Consider the following 18306-nt stretch of genomic DNA (forward strand, 5'->3'; position numbering starts at 1 on the left):
GCGAAGCAGAGCGGCAGCAGCAGCAGAGCGCAGTGGAAGTGAAGGCTGTGCGTTGGAGGGCACCAGCTAAGAGAAATAGATACGGCAAGGAAACACAAAAGAAGACAACACTGTAATCGCCTGTGACGCACACAGCTCTCTCCTGGAGACGATGCAAATTGAAAAACCAATATTTCCCTATAATAACCTTTAGGCCTCTTACAACAACACCCTGTGGACAGCCTCACAGCAGACTAATGACTCTGGTGCCATCATCTCCCATCTTGTATCTTAGCAACAGCCTCGTATCGACACCATCCTTTAACCGTGCCGAGGACATACAGACATATATCCCCACCTCCTAAGACCCCCTGAAGTCACAAGACGTCTATTACAGGTGCGGCGTGGAGAGAGTCGTCCCGTGGCACCTATCAGAGCCGGCTCGCGCTGCGGGAAATCTGCCAATCAATCTCATCCTTAATCATGTTCTGTCCTCCAGTCAGAGGCCTGCACGGACCTCAGAAATCCTGGCTGGGCTTTTGTGGTCTGCAATCAGGGAATAATCTTGGCCCTGTTGGCTTGGGTTCAATAAGCTCACACACACAAACACACACACACTCACACATGTGTCCTAGTCGCTCACCTTGGCGGTGGCAGAAGCAGCCAATGTACCTCACACACATAAAACCCAAGGTAAGCCTGCTGCTCTGATAAGGCTGTAAAACGCTAGGAGGATTTCAGAGCCGTGCAGGAGCTGCAGACGGCGACCGATCACGAGGGAGACGGAGCGGTTGACCTCCAAAACACTGGCGGGCAGCTGCGAAGCATGCGCACAGCGGCCGGCAGAACGGCCGTCACACACAGACATGAAAACTAAAGGCCTCGGGGTGTTTGATTGACGGCAAGACCGGCAGCAAATGCGTCAAAAATGCCCAGCTGTCGACTGTTTAACATGCAGATTCATTTTCCACAGCGAACACACCACGTGTCTGACTCTGTGTAATGTGATATATCTGCTTTTTAATTTATTCTATTCTATAAAAGCATCCTCCAACACTTTAAATTAGTGGTTCCTCATTTGCATGATCACAGTGTAATTAGACGACAACAAAAGGTAGAAGGCTTGTACAGAAAACACCGACACTGCAGACCTGAATGACTTTAGGCACTCTATCTGTTGGCAGTGCATTAAGCATTAGCAATCATGCTAATCAGGCTGATGCCACATTATTTTTTTTGCCAGCATCACTGATGAATTTAGATAAACCACACTGTGGCTCATTGATAAGAGCGAAGCCACTGAACAGGAGAAGATACAGGTAAAGAAGTGAGAAGCTGCTCCCACTGCACACACGTATAACCACTGCTGCAGTCCCTGTTAGAGCTGAAACAATCAGCTGATTGATCGTCATCTGTTACAGACAGGACCAGCCAGAAAATAATAAAGGTTAGACTCTATGTTATAACCATTTATCTTCCCCAACTTCTCCGCAGAGTGACAGACATCACTTCCTTTCATTCAGAAAAGAAACAAAATCCTGAGATGGAAACATGAGGTCATACGGTCATCGGACAGTTCTGATGATGTCATCAGCACCACATGGACCCACCTGGTGAAATTAAAGGTCCCATATTTTACATTTTCCCTGTGCTTTCTTTGAAACAAAAAAATCAGTATATACAGTAATGACTGTCCAGTTTTCATTTCAAAATACTTCTGCTATAACAGTCCAAGTCTGGATCCGTGACCCAGTCCTCAGATGACCCAGTCCATCATCTCAGAGCAGTGTTGATGTTATTTTACAGTCTGCTGGCGTCCAGCCCAGTCAGCATGATGATGTGACAGCCTGGCTCTGGCCCAACGCTGGAGTCAGGTCACATGACTCGCCCTCGGAGAGCAGATGAGGCTACACTTCTGCTCGGACACATTACGTAACGCAAACTGGTGTTTGTAAACACACAGAAATAAGCGGGAGATGGTTTCAGGCGTGGGTGTGAATAAATAACAATTTTCAAGGGGAATTATAAAGTGTATTATTTGTGGGATGATTTGGTTGGCTGCTATCGGCCCCTGCCAGAAAGAAACAAGTGTTTGTCTCGCTCCCTAATCTATGAGTCATGAGCCAGCTGCACACACAATGAATTGGTAATAAAGGAAAAGGTGACTGTGATTGAAGCAGGATCATCTTCTTGGCATCACTTTACATTTTGGCAGCACAATAACACAAAGCTAATGCAGATGAAAAGCCGGGAGTCCTGCGTAACGTCTCGCTCATCCTCTCCTGTGATCGCACTTCTCCATCAACATGGAAAACTGTTTAGATTCTCAACTCATGTACGAGCACAAACACACACACACACACACACACACACACACACCTACCCGCAGGTCTCCATTGGCCAGGTGTGGGCTGTGGTGTCCCGGGTACGTGCCGTAGACAGGCTCCTTGCAGTAAATCTTAATAACGCAGCGGTCCTGAACGTCCCGCGGGTCCTCCAGCTCATAGAAGACGTTACGCGTCTCATCTTTGATCAGCAGAGCTGTGCTGGGAGACCTGAACATCAATAGTCATCAAAACAAAAAGAGCAAAACACTGATAAATAGTCCATGCAAAGACAATTTCAGCAGCTATTATCTGCTAATAACCAGTGATGTACATTCATTTACAGAGTAGGAGGAAAACTGGATGGTCTTTAAGTGCATGACGCCCCTGTAATGAGGACGCAGTGTGATATTGAACTCACCGAGTCTGGAGTATAGAGAGCCCTGCTGAGAATAACAACGTGAACTGTATGTATGTCTGTGTCTATCATACACTAGGAGACTTTAAAAAGCCTGAAGTCTGACACCCTCTCACATCTGAAGACGATGTGTCCGAAGTCACAGTTTTTAGTCTCACACTCAGATTTTGCATCTTGCAGGGTCACTATCTGCAGGACTAGATTCCTTTTGAGATTATTTCCCATCATGCTCCTGATGGAATTAAAAAAAAACAAAAAAAAAACAAAGGACTGACTGAAGACAGCTCACCTTACACCAAACGGTCGAGATGGTGGAAGCAAAACTCTCACAGATTTATTCCCTGACATTGGAAATTTGTCTGTGACATTGAAATCGCTTAAAGAGTTGTTTGGTGTTTGGCCGGTTTTAGCTGCAGAGCAGATTACAAAGACAATCTAGATAATCTTTAATTAAGACCTTGATGAAAATGACTGTGGATTTTTTTGCCCAATTGCTGAGAAAATGGGCAGTTTTTTTGTCCTGTGTAGACACCAGTGTACCATCAGACCTGAACATCGAGTCAGACTGAAACTGTTTCCTGTTAGTTTTGACCTGTGTGATTATCAGATCAACACTGTCTCTACCATTGTAACTACCCGCCTTTGAAAAAAGCACTGACTGTGTGTGAAGGTGCTAAAATAACATGAAAGAAAAGGTAACACTAAGTGGGAAACATTGCTAACTAGCTTCCACTTGTTACACCACTAGTTAGCCTAGCATGCTAGCTGCCACGACAGGATGGGTGAAAAAATGAAAGAATTTGAAAAAAGCTGCAGTTTCTTGACAGTTTTTTAATGTATTTTTACACAAACACAAAGGAGAAATCAAATTTTGACTTAAACCTGTTATTTCTGCAGGTTGAGATTTTACTCATATAAATCCACTTGTGGCCTGAAAGTGGCAATTTCACACCTCCTTTAGTTTTATGGATTTCCATCTGTTTCCTTATCAGTTTACAAGACTTTAGATGATTTCTTTCTATCTCTGTCTGTGTCTGAGGCTGAAACAGCAGTGTGTCATTTACACGTCTCATCTCGTGATTGATCGGTGGAACTGGCACCGAGCGAAGTGTAAATGTGTCAAAACAGATCAATAAACATCCAGATGAGTAGGTGTGATAAATATGAGGGTCGTGTGATCCGGGCGTACCTGAGCATGGCCATGGTGAGCCTCTGGGGGAACATGTGCACGATGAGGGCCCTCAGAGTGTCCAGGCTGGTCAGCTCGTGGGTCAGATGGACCCGGCGAGTCTCCTCTCCGAGCTGGAGGAACAAGATCCCTGCATTTATGGATGGGGAGGAGCAATGAGGGAGATCCATGATGGTTGGAGGGGGGGTGATGAAGTTTGAAGACAGTGGAGGAAGAATTTTCACCTCAAAATGTTGGACTTTTGTGCCCATTGAGAGGGAAAAAACAGCAACTAAACACTGCTATTAGCTTAAATACACTCTGCTTATTTAAAAACACACACAGAACCACCCCCACCACCTCCTGCCCACACAGACCCCACAGGGAGCTTGGAGTACAAGGCAACCTCATAGATTTTTCACAGATCTTTGTGGACCCTGAAAAAAGGCAAATAACTACCACTGAACTACAGTAAACTCGACAGACTGGGACCCGTCAGCTGGGAGAGTAATTAAGTAAGTGCACATGTATTTTACTGCCTGAGAAAGCTGGATTTATTGTAAAGTTACACACTAAGATTCAATGCTGAGCCTCACATGTGGCCAGATGTGCTCTGGTCTCAACACAACGACAACACATGAATCTAAGTTTTGACACATCAGTGTGTAAAATAATGGACAGACTGTATTTCTTATGACTTCTGCAAACCCATAATAATCCTTCCTATCTGAGAACATTCATTATCCTCTGTACTTTGATGTGCATCACACCTGAACACACAAAGTCCCATGAAACAACACAGTTATCAGCCTCACTTCAGCTGCAACAACAAAGTGATAATTCTCACCAAGTCATTTTTAAGTGCAGAAAAGTAAAATCACCTCTGTTACAGGTGTGTTATAGAAGCATGTCTGTTAAACACCAAGGGAGGTTTTGTGCATAGTGCCTGACTTTTTTAGCTATGGTCTGGTTACATGATGGAGTTAATTGTATTGCACTGAACAGATGCATACATGCTATATCAGGAGTGACAGGTACACGCTGTCCCACCTTTTCTAAGTCCCCCAAATGCATCACCCTCCCCCGTATGCTAGAAAGCTAATTTTAAAGGTCCCATGTTTTACACTTTTCAAGGGTTTTATCTGAAGTGTTGATCTCCATCAGAGGATATATTTGTGGTTTTAAGAACCAAAAACCATCTCAGTGTAGTTTTACATCTCCTCTCTCAGGCTTCTCTCTGGAGCTCTAATAACAACAGGTCAGTCAGCCAATTAGATGAGAGGCTCTGAATCTCTCTTCTGATTGGCTGATTGTTTTCCAAGAGATAGATAAGCAGATTTCAGGTAAACACTCAGAGAAACCAAATCCTGCAAGATGGATTGTGGGTCCAGGTGGGCGTGGCCTGGGGAGTGGCTGAGGATGATGACTGCTTTGTTGTGACATCACAAAGTTCCAGAAGTCCTGACGACTGGTTTTAAGGCTCAGTTTCTGAATAAAGGCCTCAGCAGGACTGAGGCTTTGATACTTTCACAGTATTAATATAGAACCTAGACCTGCTTTATAATCACAAACACATGGACATCTACCTTTAGACTGTGTGGAGCTTTAAGCAGTAGATGATTTTGCCTGCTGCCAAAGCCGTTAATCAAAGCTGACAGGTGGACTGACTGATGAGACAGCTCTCTTTATATTCAGAGCTCCTATAGGCAGTCGACAGTCAGAGGGCTGCGGCAGGTTTACTGGGCTGACACTTGATGCCTTCAGTCAACACAAATAAGTGACTCCCTGTAAGAGGACACCACTACACAGTCACAACTAATGGGTTTTGTTTGCTACTGTCTGTCAAACACATCAAACAAGATTAATAGTTTATATGCATGGATGAGTCCAGTGTGTGATTGGCTCTCGACCTGTCAATCAAAGAGATGCTGTCAATAGATTGGACACTAGTGATCGTGCCCGACATGAGACAGTGAAAATGAGGTTACAGTAATGTGGACTGCCCGATTCAAACCACCAAATGTTGTCAGTCAAACCATTGGCCTTTTGTTTCCCTGCATCATTGTTGACACGGCAACACAGGAAACAGCGTTGCCACAGCATCCCTGTCTCAAATTATCTAACTGCAAATTTAGCTGTGATGGAAAATTAGGGTAGATCAACACGAAGCAGGAAGCGGTGTCAAACGCTGTCTCTGCAGCCGTAATGTTCGATGACAGTAAAGGCACTAAACTGTGAGTCTTAGAGCTGCAGGAGGAGCTGGATTCAGGTGCCTGAGTGTCAGCGCAGGTCATGAATTACAGAGTATTCCTTATAACTGTAGGTGAGCTGCACTGATGAACAAGACCAACAACCTGCAACTCTATGGGGCTGTAATATAGACACTGTGAGCTAAATGCTAACATCAGCATGCTAACATGCTCACAGAGACAGCTGAGGCTGAGGAGAATGTCAATCATTCTGCAGGTGATGATGAAACGATAGATGATCACCAAAGTGTTTATTCATCCTGAGGCTGAGGGGGGCATGAAAGAATGAATCAATGAATGAATGAATTAATCAGGTCACGCACCTACATCCTTCTTCCTCTACAGCTCTCAGATTGACAAGCTCATCAATACAAAGTATGAGGTCAGACATCCTGTGGTTGGGGCTCATGGTGAAAAAAACAAAGTCAAACAAATAGTAACTAGAATCACCGCCTCACGGTTGTATCCCTCCGCCAACCTGCCAAGTTGCAGGAAATACGGCCACAATCTCCTGATTTACAGTGTTGAAAAATGGTCAGAAGTGTTTTTACAGAACATTATGATGTCACAGTGAAGTTGACCTATGATCTTTTGGATATAAAATGTTATCACTTCCTTTTAATCCTTATAGACATTTGAGTTACTGTTAGTGTCATATTTAGTATATGAATTTGTGAGTTATGGCCAAAAATGTGTTTTGTGAGGTCACAGTGACCTTGACCTTTGACCACCAAATAAATTCCCATACTCAGTTCATCTTTGAGTCCGAGTGAATATTTGAAGACATTCTATCAAGGTGACGCTCAGATATCAGACAGACAGACAACCCGAACAGATTCGGCCTCCAGCTCTGGCAACATAAAAAGCAGAGGGTGATGCTCATCTATCATTCGACAGCGGTGCTGATATATTGTCAAGATACTGTTGTCATAGAAACAGAACCCATGTGCAGGACTATTTGGATGAAGGGTCTAGAGAAAAATGGTGTATGGACACAGGCCATTAGTCTGGACCACTGTGGTCGACAGTGACAGAAGCAGACAGAGAAACACTGAGAAAAAATATCTCATTAATAATGTTGAGTATTTTTAAAAACTGGAGGAACCACAAACACAGAACAAAATAAAACAACAGACCTGGATTCAAATATAAACACAGAACAAATCTGACTGCAAGAGTTGGTGATGAACTCAGATGTGAAATTATAATTTCTACAGAACTATTTCAGGTCTCTAGTTATGTCAGCTCATGTTACATTAGTATTTCTGTGGAGATGAAATGTAAATATATTTGTCACTTTTCATGCAGGTGCACCTTCGCTGAGTTTTAGAGACCAAACTGAAAACTATGCTATCAAACCCTTATGTGTGCTTATCTATGTAGCGGACTTCAATGTGTCACAGTGTAGATTATTTTCTTTGAGACGGTGATCTGACCTGGTGCCCGCAGCTTGGCCTGGCTGGACGAGCGGGCCAGCGGCAGGCTCTGGCGGAGCCGGTTCATCCGGTTAAAGCCGATGGGGATGTCGGGCTCGGACATGGTTTCCAGATTTTCTGCTGACGCGAAGGAAACCCTGCTGGCCTGGTCAGCGAGAGCCGGCTGTGTGGGGCTGAGTCGTGTCACACGTGGAGTGCGAGTCTGTGAGGCACAAAATAAGAGGTTAGGAGAGAAGAAGAAGACAGGTAGAGAGAACAGATAGAGTAGAGATGATGCTGAGATGTGGTAGTACAGTATCCCCCCCAAAAAAAGAAATGTAGAACGAGCAAACAAGGACAAACAAAATGCCCTTGATAATCAATAGAAAGAAACGAAAGCAGTGAAAGGGAAAGCTTTTAGCACACAGGCACAGACAAATTAAACAGTTTAGCTCAGACAAAGCAGCACTTACATCATCCTCTACCAACACAGGCTCCACAAAAGGAGGCTGAATCCTGAAGATAAAATTAGAGCAGCCTGTCGGGTTAAACAAAGCGACTCTAACCAGAGTCAAAATGACTCTAAATGCCCCAGAATCACTCTGATGATGATGGACAAACTATTCAGTCAATCAAAGGTCCCATATTGTATAAAATGAGGTTCCCATGATTATGAAGCAGGTGTAGGTTTTACAGTGTATATAGTGCATCGGCCTTCGACAACAGGAAGCTGGCTTCAACTGCTCAGCTGTAAAGAACTGAGCAAACATAAGCGATGTAACACTAATGAAGCCTAACTCAATTACAAACCCGTAATGCAGATTACTGGCGATACTTCACCTGTGCAATCTGAAACCGCTGGGGGAGCCCAAATTGTGAAGGACCTCTCATTACGGCACAACCAGGAGCTGCTGCAGCAGGTTGGCTTTTAATGAATCTTTACTGACAGACATTTTCCAGCCCAAAGAATACAGTAATGAGCTCCCACAGTGCTGCGTGAAGCCAGCTCCGATTGCCTTATGCATCTGTGCATCTTGGCTGTGTGAGTCCTCGCGAGCGCTGCACGGGTGCTGTGAATTCTTGAGGCTACGACGAGCCGGGAGCGCTGCAGTCAGCCATGCATGTGTACACAAACATGGAGGAAATGCTAACCATCATGTCAAAAGACATAAACATTAAGGGGAAAACGCACACATACAATCTGATGCACCAGATTATCTGTTGGGGCTTTGCTTCTTCTACATTAATAGTGTTTTGCGAGTCCTTAAAGGTCCCATGTTACACTTTCAGGAATTATTATTTTATGTATTTGAAGTGTTGATCTCTATCATAAGATATATTTGTGAACCAAAAACCATCTCAATGTAATTTTACATCTCCTCTCTCAGGCTTCTCTCAGGTGCACTAGTAAACTGCTCTATCAGCCAATCAGGAGAGAGGCTCTGAGTCTCTCTTCTTATTGGCTGACTGTTTAATCAGTGATCCAATAAAAATATAACAGATTTCAGGTAAACACTCAGAGAAACCAAATCCTGTAAGGTTGGATGGTGGATCCAGGTGGGCGGGGCTTGGGGTGTGGCTGAGATAAGCGACTGCTTTGTTGTGACATCACAAAGTTCCAGAAGTCCTGACGGCTGGTTTTAAGGCTCAGTTTCTGAATCCAGGCTGTGTGCATTTCTCTGTGGACTGAGGCTTTGATACTTTCACAGTATTAATATAGAACCTAGACCTGCTTTATAATCACAAACACATACACATCTACCTTTAGACTGTGTGGAGCTTTAAGGATAAAATGCACACATATAATCTGAGTTCTTGTTCTACATTAATAGTGTTTTGCGAGTCCTTAAAAATGCACCCACATCTCTCTAAACAGCCTGACAGATTATGTGTGCTGCCTCTCATATGTTTGGAGATTTACGGTCTCGTCAGTGCTCGTCAGCCAGACGCACACAGCACACCTTCTGCCCTCAAACAGCACAAATATCAGGCTACTGAGGAGAAAAGAGTGATGCACCCGGGAATTATAAAGTTTATGTTTACCGAGCTGTGAAGAAAAGATGAAAAAGAGCAGATAGAGGTTAGAAAAAGTGCACGGCAGAACATGAAATATGGAGAAAGAAGAGAGTAAACACAGCAGAGTGGAGAGAAGAGGACAAAGATGGATGAAGAAGTATCGTCTCTAACTTTTTCCCAACTAATTTCCATTTGCTGCAGAGGACCTTTTCTTCAGGTTAAAGAGAGAGAGGGAAGCTCCGCTGAACATTCAACACTGCTGGGTTTTTTCTGTCCACTGTAATGGACAATTAACTTTCCCACAGGATCTCTCAGCGGACCTCCTCCCACTCCCTCATGAATCATTTAAACCACGTATGATGCTGCTGTCGTATTTAAGTGACTTCAGGTGCAGTGATAAATCGTGACAGGCTGATAAGACTCACCACAATCACACGGATAGAGAGATTTAAGATTTAATTCACAAATTTCAGGGAACAGTGTGTGAGTATGTGATACATCTGTGTGAGTGAAGTGTAAATGAAACTGATTTGTGCGGCGACACGGCCTGAAGAGAGCGAGAAGAATGAGAAAACGTGCTGGTGAGAGGGTTGATGAACAGTTTTCACAGATTCTCCTCAGGATAAAGGTTTTTTAACAGTTAAGAGATTAGCAGCAGAAATGTTGCTCTTCTCTGCTCCATTCATCTTGTGATGGGAAAAATGTATCAAATATCATTTTTGACATTTATACTTAGCATCAAAATGATCATTAAGGAGAAAAAGCTTCTGTGTGAACTCAGATACAGAGATTAACCCGTCTCCAGTTTCATATCACTGCTGCTGCTGCAGTGAGGTGTTGTGGTTGAGAGGAGTTTGTCAGTTTCCCAGAAGAAACTAATGATTTTTAATGAAATACTACAATAAATTCTTTCATTTTTATTCACTGGCCCACTGATCTTTTACCTGTTGTGATGTCTATAATGTTGTTTTTGTCCCTGGTTGTTTATTGTTGTTGTTGATAAATGTTTCTCTTTTCATTTTTACTTTACATTTTATCATCATTTTTACTGCACTTCAAAAATAAACTGTACTTCACATTATTAAAAAAAGAGACAATCCACTTATGAGAGCATCTGTCACTGCTGTTGTTCCTCCGTCCTTAGACACACAGTCCCAGATACAAACAATAAATTAAAAAAAAAATCCACTAAGATTTTTCACTTATAAAAGTGAAACATATGGTTCTGATAAACAACAATAAAGCCAAAATCTTGAGCTTTTTTTGGGACGATTCATCGACGGACAGAACATTAACTTGAAAATATTTTCACGTCATTTCTTAAAACAAAAACACCAAAGATTTGTTGGTTCCAGTTTCTCAAATGTTGAGTTTTTACTTTTCATTTTCACACACGACTGTAAACTCAATCTGTTGGTCAAATAAAACCAGACACTTGAAGACCTCAGTGTGGACTGAAGAAAATTATAACACAATTATCTGGCATTGAACAGACTAAAGGATTAATTGGTTAATTGAGAAAATAATCACAAGTTGCAGCCCTGCAAACATAGGTACATCTAACCTTGGTCTTTCTTGTCTGATGAATTTACGTTTTTAAATACTTTTAACTATGAACCAGCCCACGTGGGTTCACAGCAAACTGCTGAAACGACTGCAGTGAAATGTTGACTTTGTCCTGAGAGGCTCACTAATGTACCACATTTATCCATCAATTGCATATTCAACACTCTTTTCCATGGTCCGCCAGAGACATTAAAGGGTCAGCTGGACCCCCTCAACCCGTCCATGGACAGCTGGTGAACATCTGGGGTTAATGGTGAAAAATATCCATCACACTTTCTCAGGTGATGTTTTCAAATGTCTTGATTCAAAATCAAATTAGTTTTAGCGGATTAATTTTCTCTAAATCAATAATCTATTGATCGACTAATCATTTTAACTCTATATAACAACATGTTACAGGTCTGTAAAATAAGTCAAACGTCTTGAAGCCCAACAGTGCTACTCTGCTGGGTGATGCAGAGCAAAACGCACACACACAGTCATCATATCATATAATGGACAGAAGCACAAAAGTCAACCAGCTGCTTCTAAATGTGCATAAAACATCACTGAAAAACAAACAGGGAGTAAATGTCTATTTATGTTTTCCTGCACGAGGGAATTTCATGAATTTCATGAGGGAAGAACAGTCAAGACCTAAAAAAAAAAACAAAACTGCATCACATGGTTTTCTACATCTTGGAATTGAGTCATAATCACTGAGGTAAGACAATGAAAAGAGGTGTATAATTTCACTCGTTCCACCTGTGAGCTGTTCAAGAATAAAACTGTCGACTTTCCAATAATGAGTTTTAATGTAGACAATGTTCTTAAGTCTGTTTGTCAGGCGTCGTATTGTTCTGCCAAAGTCTTTGTCTTTTTTCCTTTATCTTACAGCAGAGCCCGAAGCAGATTCGTTAGGAGAACCTGCACTGAATCACAACTGTGACACCAAACCCAGCTGGCGTTGTAATTCCAATATCATGATTCCATGATGACTTCAAAAAGTAAAAATTCCAGGAGGTAAAATATCCTTAAATAAGCATTAAATTTCTTTGAGTTTCATTCCTTCATCACAGACGATAACTCAGAGATTCAATCAGAGAGCCAACGTGTTTCACTCTGCGCGTGTAATTTGTTACAATAATTAAATTTAACACCAGTTAGCCTAAGATCAGGAGGTTTTACTCAACTAGTCATTTATCCTTTTTTCCAAAACAATTACCAAACAGCTGGCTGCATAACAAACAGCCCCGTCCAACCTCTGAATACTGCATAATCCAGCCTGGCAGAGCTGCTGCAGCGCCGGTGATGAGACTGATGAGAATCACAGCAGCAACAACCTCGAGCCAACCAGGCCGCCAGCATCAGTTCTTTAAACATTACTGTACTGTGTCAGGTTTGTCATTGTTAGAAAACACCGCACAGCTGCCAACATCTGGATGGGTTTCATGAGTGAGTGGTGACTAATGGAGTATGGACACATCATGTGGAGGGTTGGTGAGTCTGGAACGAGGAGTGGAGGTAATCAAATCATAATATAACCACAATTAGAGTGAAATCAACTGTGGAATTAGTTTGTCAATTAAAAAATACTGGTAACTATTTCAATTAACAGTCACACTTTACTTTAAGTACATAACATATAATAAATGGTTTATAACCCACCATGAGGTAGTTATATAAGGACTTACTTGTTAGAAACTATATGAAGATATGTTTTATTTTATAACAGTACAACTGTGTTTTATTGCATCATATCTGCTGGATGATGTGTTATAAACCATTTACTAAATGTTTATCTGCTGCTTACGAAAGATGAATAGGTTGGTTTAAAGTAAATTAACCATTTGAATCATTTATCAATCAATAAGTCACTAATTGATTTCATTATAAACTGAATATCTTTGGGTTTTGGACTGTTGACCCTCAGAAGATGAAGATGTCTCCTCAGGCTCTGGTGAACCCTCAGGTTCTGTGTTGGCCCCTGGAGACCCCGGGCCCCTCTATTACAGCTCAAACCACTGAACATTTTATCAGCTCGATACTTGATCCTAATTTTATGAGAACGGCTCATTTTGAATTCACTTCACATTTTCATTGGTGGGCTACAGAAAACGATGCATTACTTCACTTCAGTCACTGTAAAACATGATCATATAGAATTTATCCTCCAGTGTCGGCGGTGATTGTTGTTGACATGAAGATAACCTTCACAGAGTCTATTGTATTTCTGTGATTGGAGTTTTATGACAGGAGTCAAACCTCTGTGAGGTAACGTCACCACGTAGAATCACATCCTGTACATTTCTGTCTCTGAATCTCTGGCAAAAAAAGAAATGGAGATGCTCATTGATATATATCTGTATATAAGGTCTATGAAAACACAGATCTGTGGCAGCACAAACAAGAAGGAAGTTAAGCCAATCTCACTGATAATGACAACAATCCTCCAGCAGCCCTGAAGTCACCACAGAGGTCAAACCAGGGGACATTAACATTTTGTAAACTAAACAAACTATTCAGAGAATCAGCAGCAGATCCTCTGAGGAGACTCTTACCTCTGCTTCCAGCATCTCATCATTTACTCTTTAGCTCCACTTCTGGACTCCATGTACCAGAAGTCATCAGAGGCTCGTATATATGGACTGAATGTACATACTGATCCACAGCTCTTGCTTCTGAAGCTCAGAGCTGTGAACCAGCTCTGTACCAGCAGATTGGTCCTGGGCTGAACGTCAGGACTCCACCTTTCACGCAGAGACCGGTCACTCAGACTCAGATTTCCCACCAGCTAATACGCAGGGTTTTGATTGATGGGGCAGCTGTGCACAGTTGTACCGTGCCCCCCTACACACACACACACACACAGAGCTGCCACACCCCCAAACTCAGAGATTTCATGGGCATTATCTCTGCATACTGTGGCATTCCTTTCCACTGAGACAGCATCTGAATCTTACAGAATCCTCACCACATCGTCTGAACTGGCGTCTACAGTTCAGACACGAGTCGACAGAGCACACACATCTTTACAGCAACAGCCTGAGGGAGGAGAGGCAGGTGAAGGAGGCGAGGAACACACACACACACACACACGTTCACTCGTGAGCTGCCTGATTTAGCCACAGCCTTGTTCCATTTCCCACAGAGCAGCTCCACGGGAGCAGCTGGGGGTTAATTGCCTTGCTCAAGGGCACTAGTTTTTAAAGTGAGAGGAGGGAACCTCTTGTTCACTTCCCTGCCTGGATATTCCCCGCTGAGCGAGTGGAGTCATGGTTGAAGTGTTTTGAGCAGAGGTTTTATCCTGATTGTGGACTGATTGGAGTCGGGGTTGGACCTTGACGTCCACAGACTGACACGTACGATCTGTCTGACCTCCTGATTTCACTGTATTTATAAAACAAACAATACAAGCCCTCGTGCTTATACAGTCAGCCAAGTCTACAGTGCAAACACAGCCTTCACTCCCGTTCCGTCTCTATATTACTTCAGATCCTCAGCCAACAGTGAAAGATAATTGTCTTTCCCATAAAATCTAGTGGGAACTTTTCATCCTGTTATTGCTTTCCACCAAGTTCAGCCTTATTAATGTGCAGCCCGCTAAGCAAACCTCACAGCCTTGACAGATGGCAGTGAAGTGTCAATAAGTGATTCTGGCCACGTGCCTCAGCACAGCGCCGGTCGGGGGAACACTGCAGCAGTCGGCCTCCTAAGCCTTTTAGCGGTGGAGAACACTCCCGCTATTCTCCGAGTCAGATTGGGGAATAGCGATTTTCCACCGAGCATCATATCAACAGCCAAACAGCACGAGGGCAACAAAGGCAGTTGTCTGAATGGGTTAGCGTTGAGCTAGCTCACTGGGACAAATATGGCAGGGGGAGTCTGGGGATGCCTCTCTGTATAGAAAGTGCCCTGGTCACGTTCTCTGAGCCACGTGGAGCACAGATGAGCGCCTTGCAAAGCTCACAAGCTCCATGAGGTGACATAAACCATTTAATAAAACATCCTCCTATGTTTGCAGATGACTCATTATCGTACCATCGTGTTTAACTGTAAAGTATCTTTCACAGTTTTAACAGAGCAGTTTGGAAAAGCCATCGTCTGCTAAAACACATGATCCAAAAATACATCTTATCAAAGGATTAGCGTGAGTTTGTATGATCCACAGACAAACTGCTAAGACTTTGATTCACTGTAATAAAAGAAATTTTCCAGCAGTAACAGCATCCCCTAGGCTGGCGGTTCTGTAGTGGGCATGAATTTCTGCTGACGACTGATGATATCTGGACTTAGTTTTAAGAATAAGGCTGAAAATCCATCAAAACCATCAAAAAAATCCCACAAAACCATCTTTCATCCTTCTCAATCCCGTCTACAGCAATCAGCCCCAAACCCACCAGATCCTACAGCACCTGTATGTCTGAAACAGCATAGATCATGAATTATAGAATTGAATTATAAAATAATAATAATAAATAATAATAATAATTCCCTTACATATCAGGGGCAGCAGCAGCATTTGCTGGAGACAGTTATCAGCTGCAGATGTTTGTTTTGTCTGCTCCATGTGGCTCAGTATGGGTCGGCTAAATAACAGAAAAGACCTCTGTAATGTAGAACAGCAACACAACCTGCAGCCTCCAGAATGATCACAATGATCAACAGTTTTAATAAACACTGAACGTTAGACCCTTCATGACGGAGGATTAATCAGACTGACAGGTCAACATAATAAATCTGAGCGTTGTTGTGAGTGTGCAGGAGCCGACAGTGATTCAGCACATGCTAACATAACATGAGTGATAACATCAGCGAGCTAAGCTAACTGCCTTTCTGCGTCCTTGTGGAATAACAGCATGATGGTTCCTGTGCCGACAGCTGAAAATACCAACAAGAGAAATCTATGTGGACTAGTTGAAAAAGAAAACAAAACACCTTTGCATCAACATTCATGGGACATTTGATATTCCCCCGTCAGCAGCGCACCGTGAAAGATGACAACAGGTCTCCTAGCAACGCCGGCTCGCAGTTTACACTCAACCGTTGTCATGGGAAATGCTTAGTCAAGAAGCTCCGGGCTCCGACATAAAAATATACAACCGAGCTACAACACAGGTACTGTTCATATTTCCTCACACAAAAAGTGGCGAGAATTTAAACCTGCAATAACTGTGCTCCTGTAGCTAACTGTGCAAGTCCACATGTTTGACTTGATTCTGCTACCAGCAGGATGTTCTGGGAATATGAATACAAGAAAAAACCTTAAGCCTGTAATCATTGTTTGTTTTTTTGTTACAGACCAACACGATTGGAGATGTGTTTGTGTCCACCTGATGAATCTCAGTCCAGTGTTCCTTCTCTTTTAGCTCTGTGTTTGGTCTCCACCAGCTCCTGAGGGAAACATCTGGCTCTTTAGCTGCTAAATGCTCCACTGTCTTCACCAGCTGCTCTCTGTCTGTGTCTGTCTGCTGCTGGGTGGACACTGGCTTTGTTACAGCTGGTTCTCTGAAAACATCTGCCTGCTAAAGCCGATGCTGTGAGAGCGGTGAGACTGACCCAGACAGCTTTAAATTTCTGTTCCTCTGTAAAGGTGCTATATGTAAGTTTCTGCTATTGTTACATAGACAGTGTTAGCATTGACAGCTGTTTACTTTCTTCATTCCTTTATGTGCCAAGAGCTGTCTCCAGTGATGGAAAGAAAACCTCTTGTTTTTCTTCTATCTCTATCACTTCTTGTCTTCTACTGAAGTTAGCATGCTAACTAGTTAGCCGCAGCTTGTCCCATCCCAATATTCGCTTGGATGCATAGAAAACTTATGGCATATGGCAGCTTTAAGAATTGTAGGAAAATGTGTTTTTGAATCCTCTAAAACATCTCAACTCTTGTCCTGGCTTTGTGATAAAGTGTATAGAGATAGAGAGAGTATAGCTCTGTGTATGGTGTGGTATTATACAGTCAAACGCTTCTTTTTAATTAACTTTTCCCTTGCCTTTGTCACTATGGTTTCTTTAACAAGCAGAAGAAAAATCCCACCAGCTCCATTATAAGTCCCTTCAAAATGAAGATGGCTGTTAAATAATTGGGATCCTATTGAAGCTGTCTCCACTATTCCCTCTCCCTGTCTAAGCCCACAGTGTGGGTACATTCCTCCAAATTCAACACCGAGGCGAAGACACAAGACAATGGGCTGTGATTACTTTGGCCACTCCAGACAGAAAGACACATGTAAAATGGAGCATTAATATTTGTATAAGTGAAGCTGGGAGCGATGAAAAGGAGAGAATTATGCAGCACTCTGCTCCATTGTGCGTCTGACAGTGTCAGTGGCAGCAGCAGCAGCAGTCGCAGGCTGGTGTTTGAATCCACGTCCTCCCCTATGGACAAGCTGACAATCTCCTCTGCCTGTTCTGTTCGAGGAACATGTGAGAGGGGATCTTCAAATGTGTGCACAATGTATGCACTTTTTTTTTTTAAACAGCTTCCATGACCACTGCAAGCCCATGTGTGCATGAAAATGTGTGTGTGCTCATATCTACCATAACATAATTGTTTGTAATCTATCATGTGTTTTTGCAGTGGGAGCATCGTCCATGTTTGTGTGCGCATTTAGTGAGTTGGCAAACTAATGAAACATCAAAGGAGACCAGTGGGGGACTATTAAACACATACCCACCCTCACACACACACATACACACACACACACACACGAGCGCAGCAGTGCACTGCTGCAGGGGTTTCTATTGCATCAGAAGAGGAGGCAAGACTCCCTGACTCCCTGACTCCCTGAGAGGAAGAGGAGCGATAACCAATCCTGCTGCAGACCGGAAACAAATAGGCGCAGATTGAAAAAAAAAAAAAAAAGCCAGCATGTGTGTTTGTCACCAGCTAAACAGTCGAGGGAGATGGTTGAGCTGCAGCTGCTACTGTACGTGACGAGAAGAACACGATGCACTCACTAAAATTAGAAAAGATTATGTGCATTATACAATAAAGGAGGTTGCTTTTCATCCAGAATCTGGTCACGTCATAAAAATACCATTAGTACTTTTAATACAATTGAAATCAGTGCCATCATGCTCCTACGCCATTTGTTACACAGGTTATTCTGTAGTTTCATTATTAGGTGGGTTCCATCCACCTGGTTTTATGTGCATTCTCAATTTGCAAAAAAAATGGAAAAATTTAAAA

At 42.8% G+C, this 18306-nt stretch overlaps 1 protein-coding gene and 1 long non-coding RNA gene across 13 annotated transcripts in view; one reads left to right on the forward strand and one right to left on the reverse strand.

Annotated features, from left to right (window-relative positions):
* The window catches only part of srcin1b (SRC kinase signaling inhibitor 1b), a 94707-nt gene that overhangs the window by 26763 nt on the left and 49638 nt on the right, over positions 1–18306 (reverse strand). For 10 of the 11 annotated variants that reach the window (XM_071462360.1, XM_071462363.1, XM_071462367.1 and 7 more), the window contains 3 exons: positions 7575–7776; positions 3911–4040; positions 2363–2534 (listed from right to left, as the gene is read on the reverse strand). In XM_071462360.1, coding sequence (XP_071318461.1) covers positions 2363–2534; positions 3911–4040; positions 7575–7776 — 504 coding nt within the window. Of the gene's footprint in view, positions 1–622; positions 2342–2362; positions 2535–3910; positions 4041–7574; positions 7777–18306 lie in introns of those variants that run through there. The other variant, XM_071462368.1, reaches the window with a different exon arrangement.
* On the forward strand, positions 16096–17829 carry LOC139608516 (uncharacterized). 2 transcript variants are annotated; one of them, XR_011685044.1, is made up of 3 exons: positions 16096–16232; positions 16416–16662; positions 17695–17829. It is a non-coding gene; the product is annotated as an uncharacterized lncRNA (long non-coding RNA). The 2 variants fall into 2 exon arrangements; XR_011685045.1 differs by having other exon boundaries at positions 16167–16232; positions 16484–16662.

This window comes from Trachinotus anak, unplaced genomic scaffold, assembly GCF_046630095.1.
Source record: "Trachinotus anak isolate AG129_WGS33_773 ecotype Australia unplaced genomic scaffold, CSIRO_AGI_Tana_v1 ptg000025l, whole genome shotgun sequence".
Classification (NCBI taxonomy): Eukaryota; Metazoa; Chordata; class Actinopteri; order Carangiformes; family Carangidae; genus Trachinotus; species Trachinotus anak.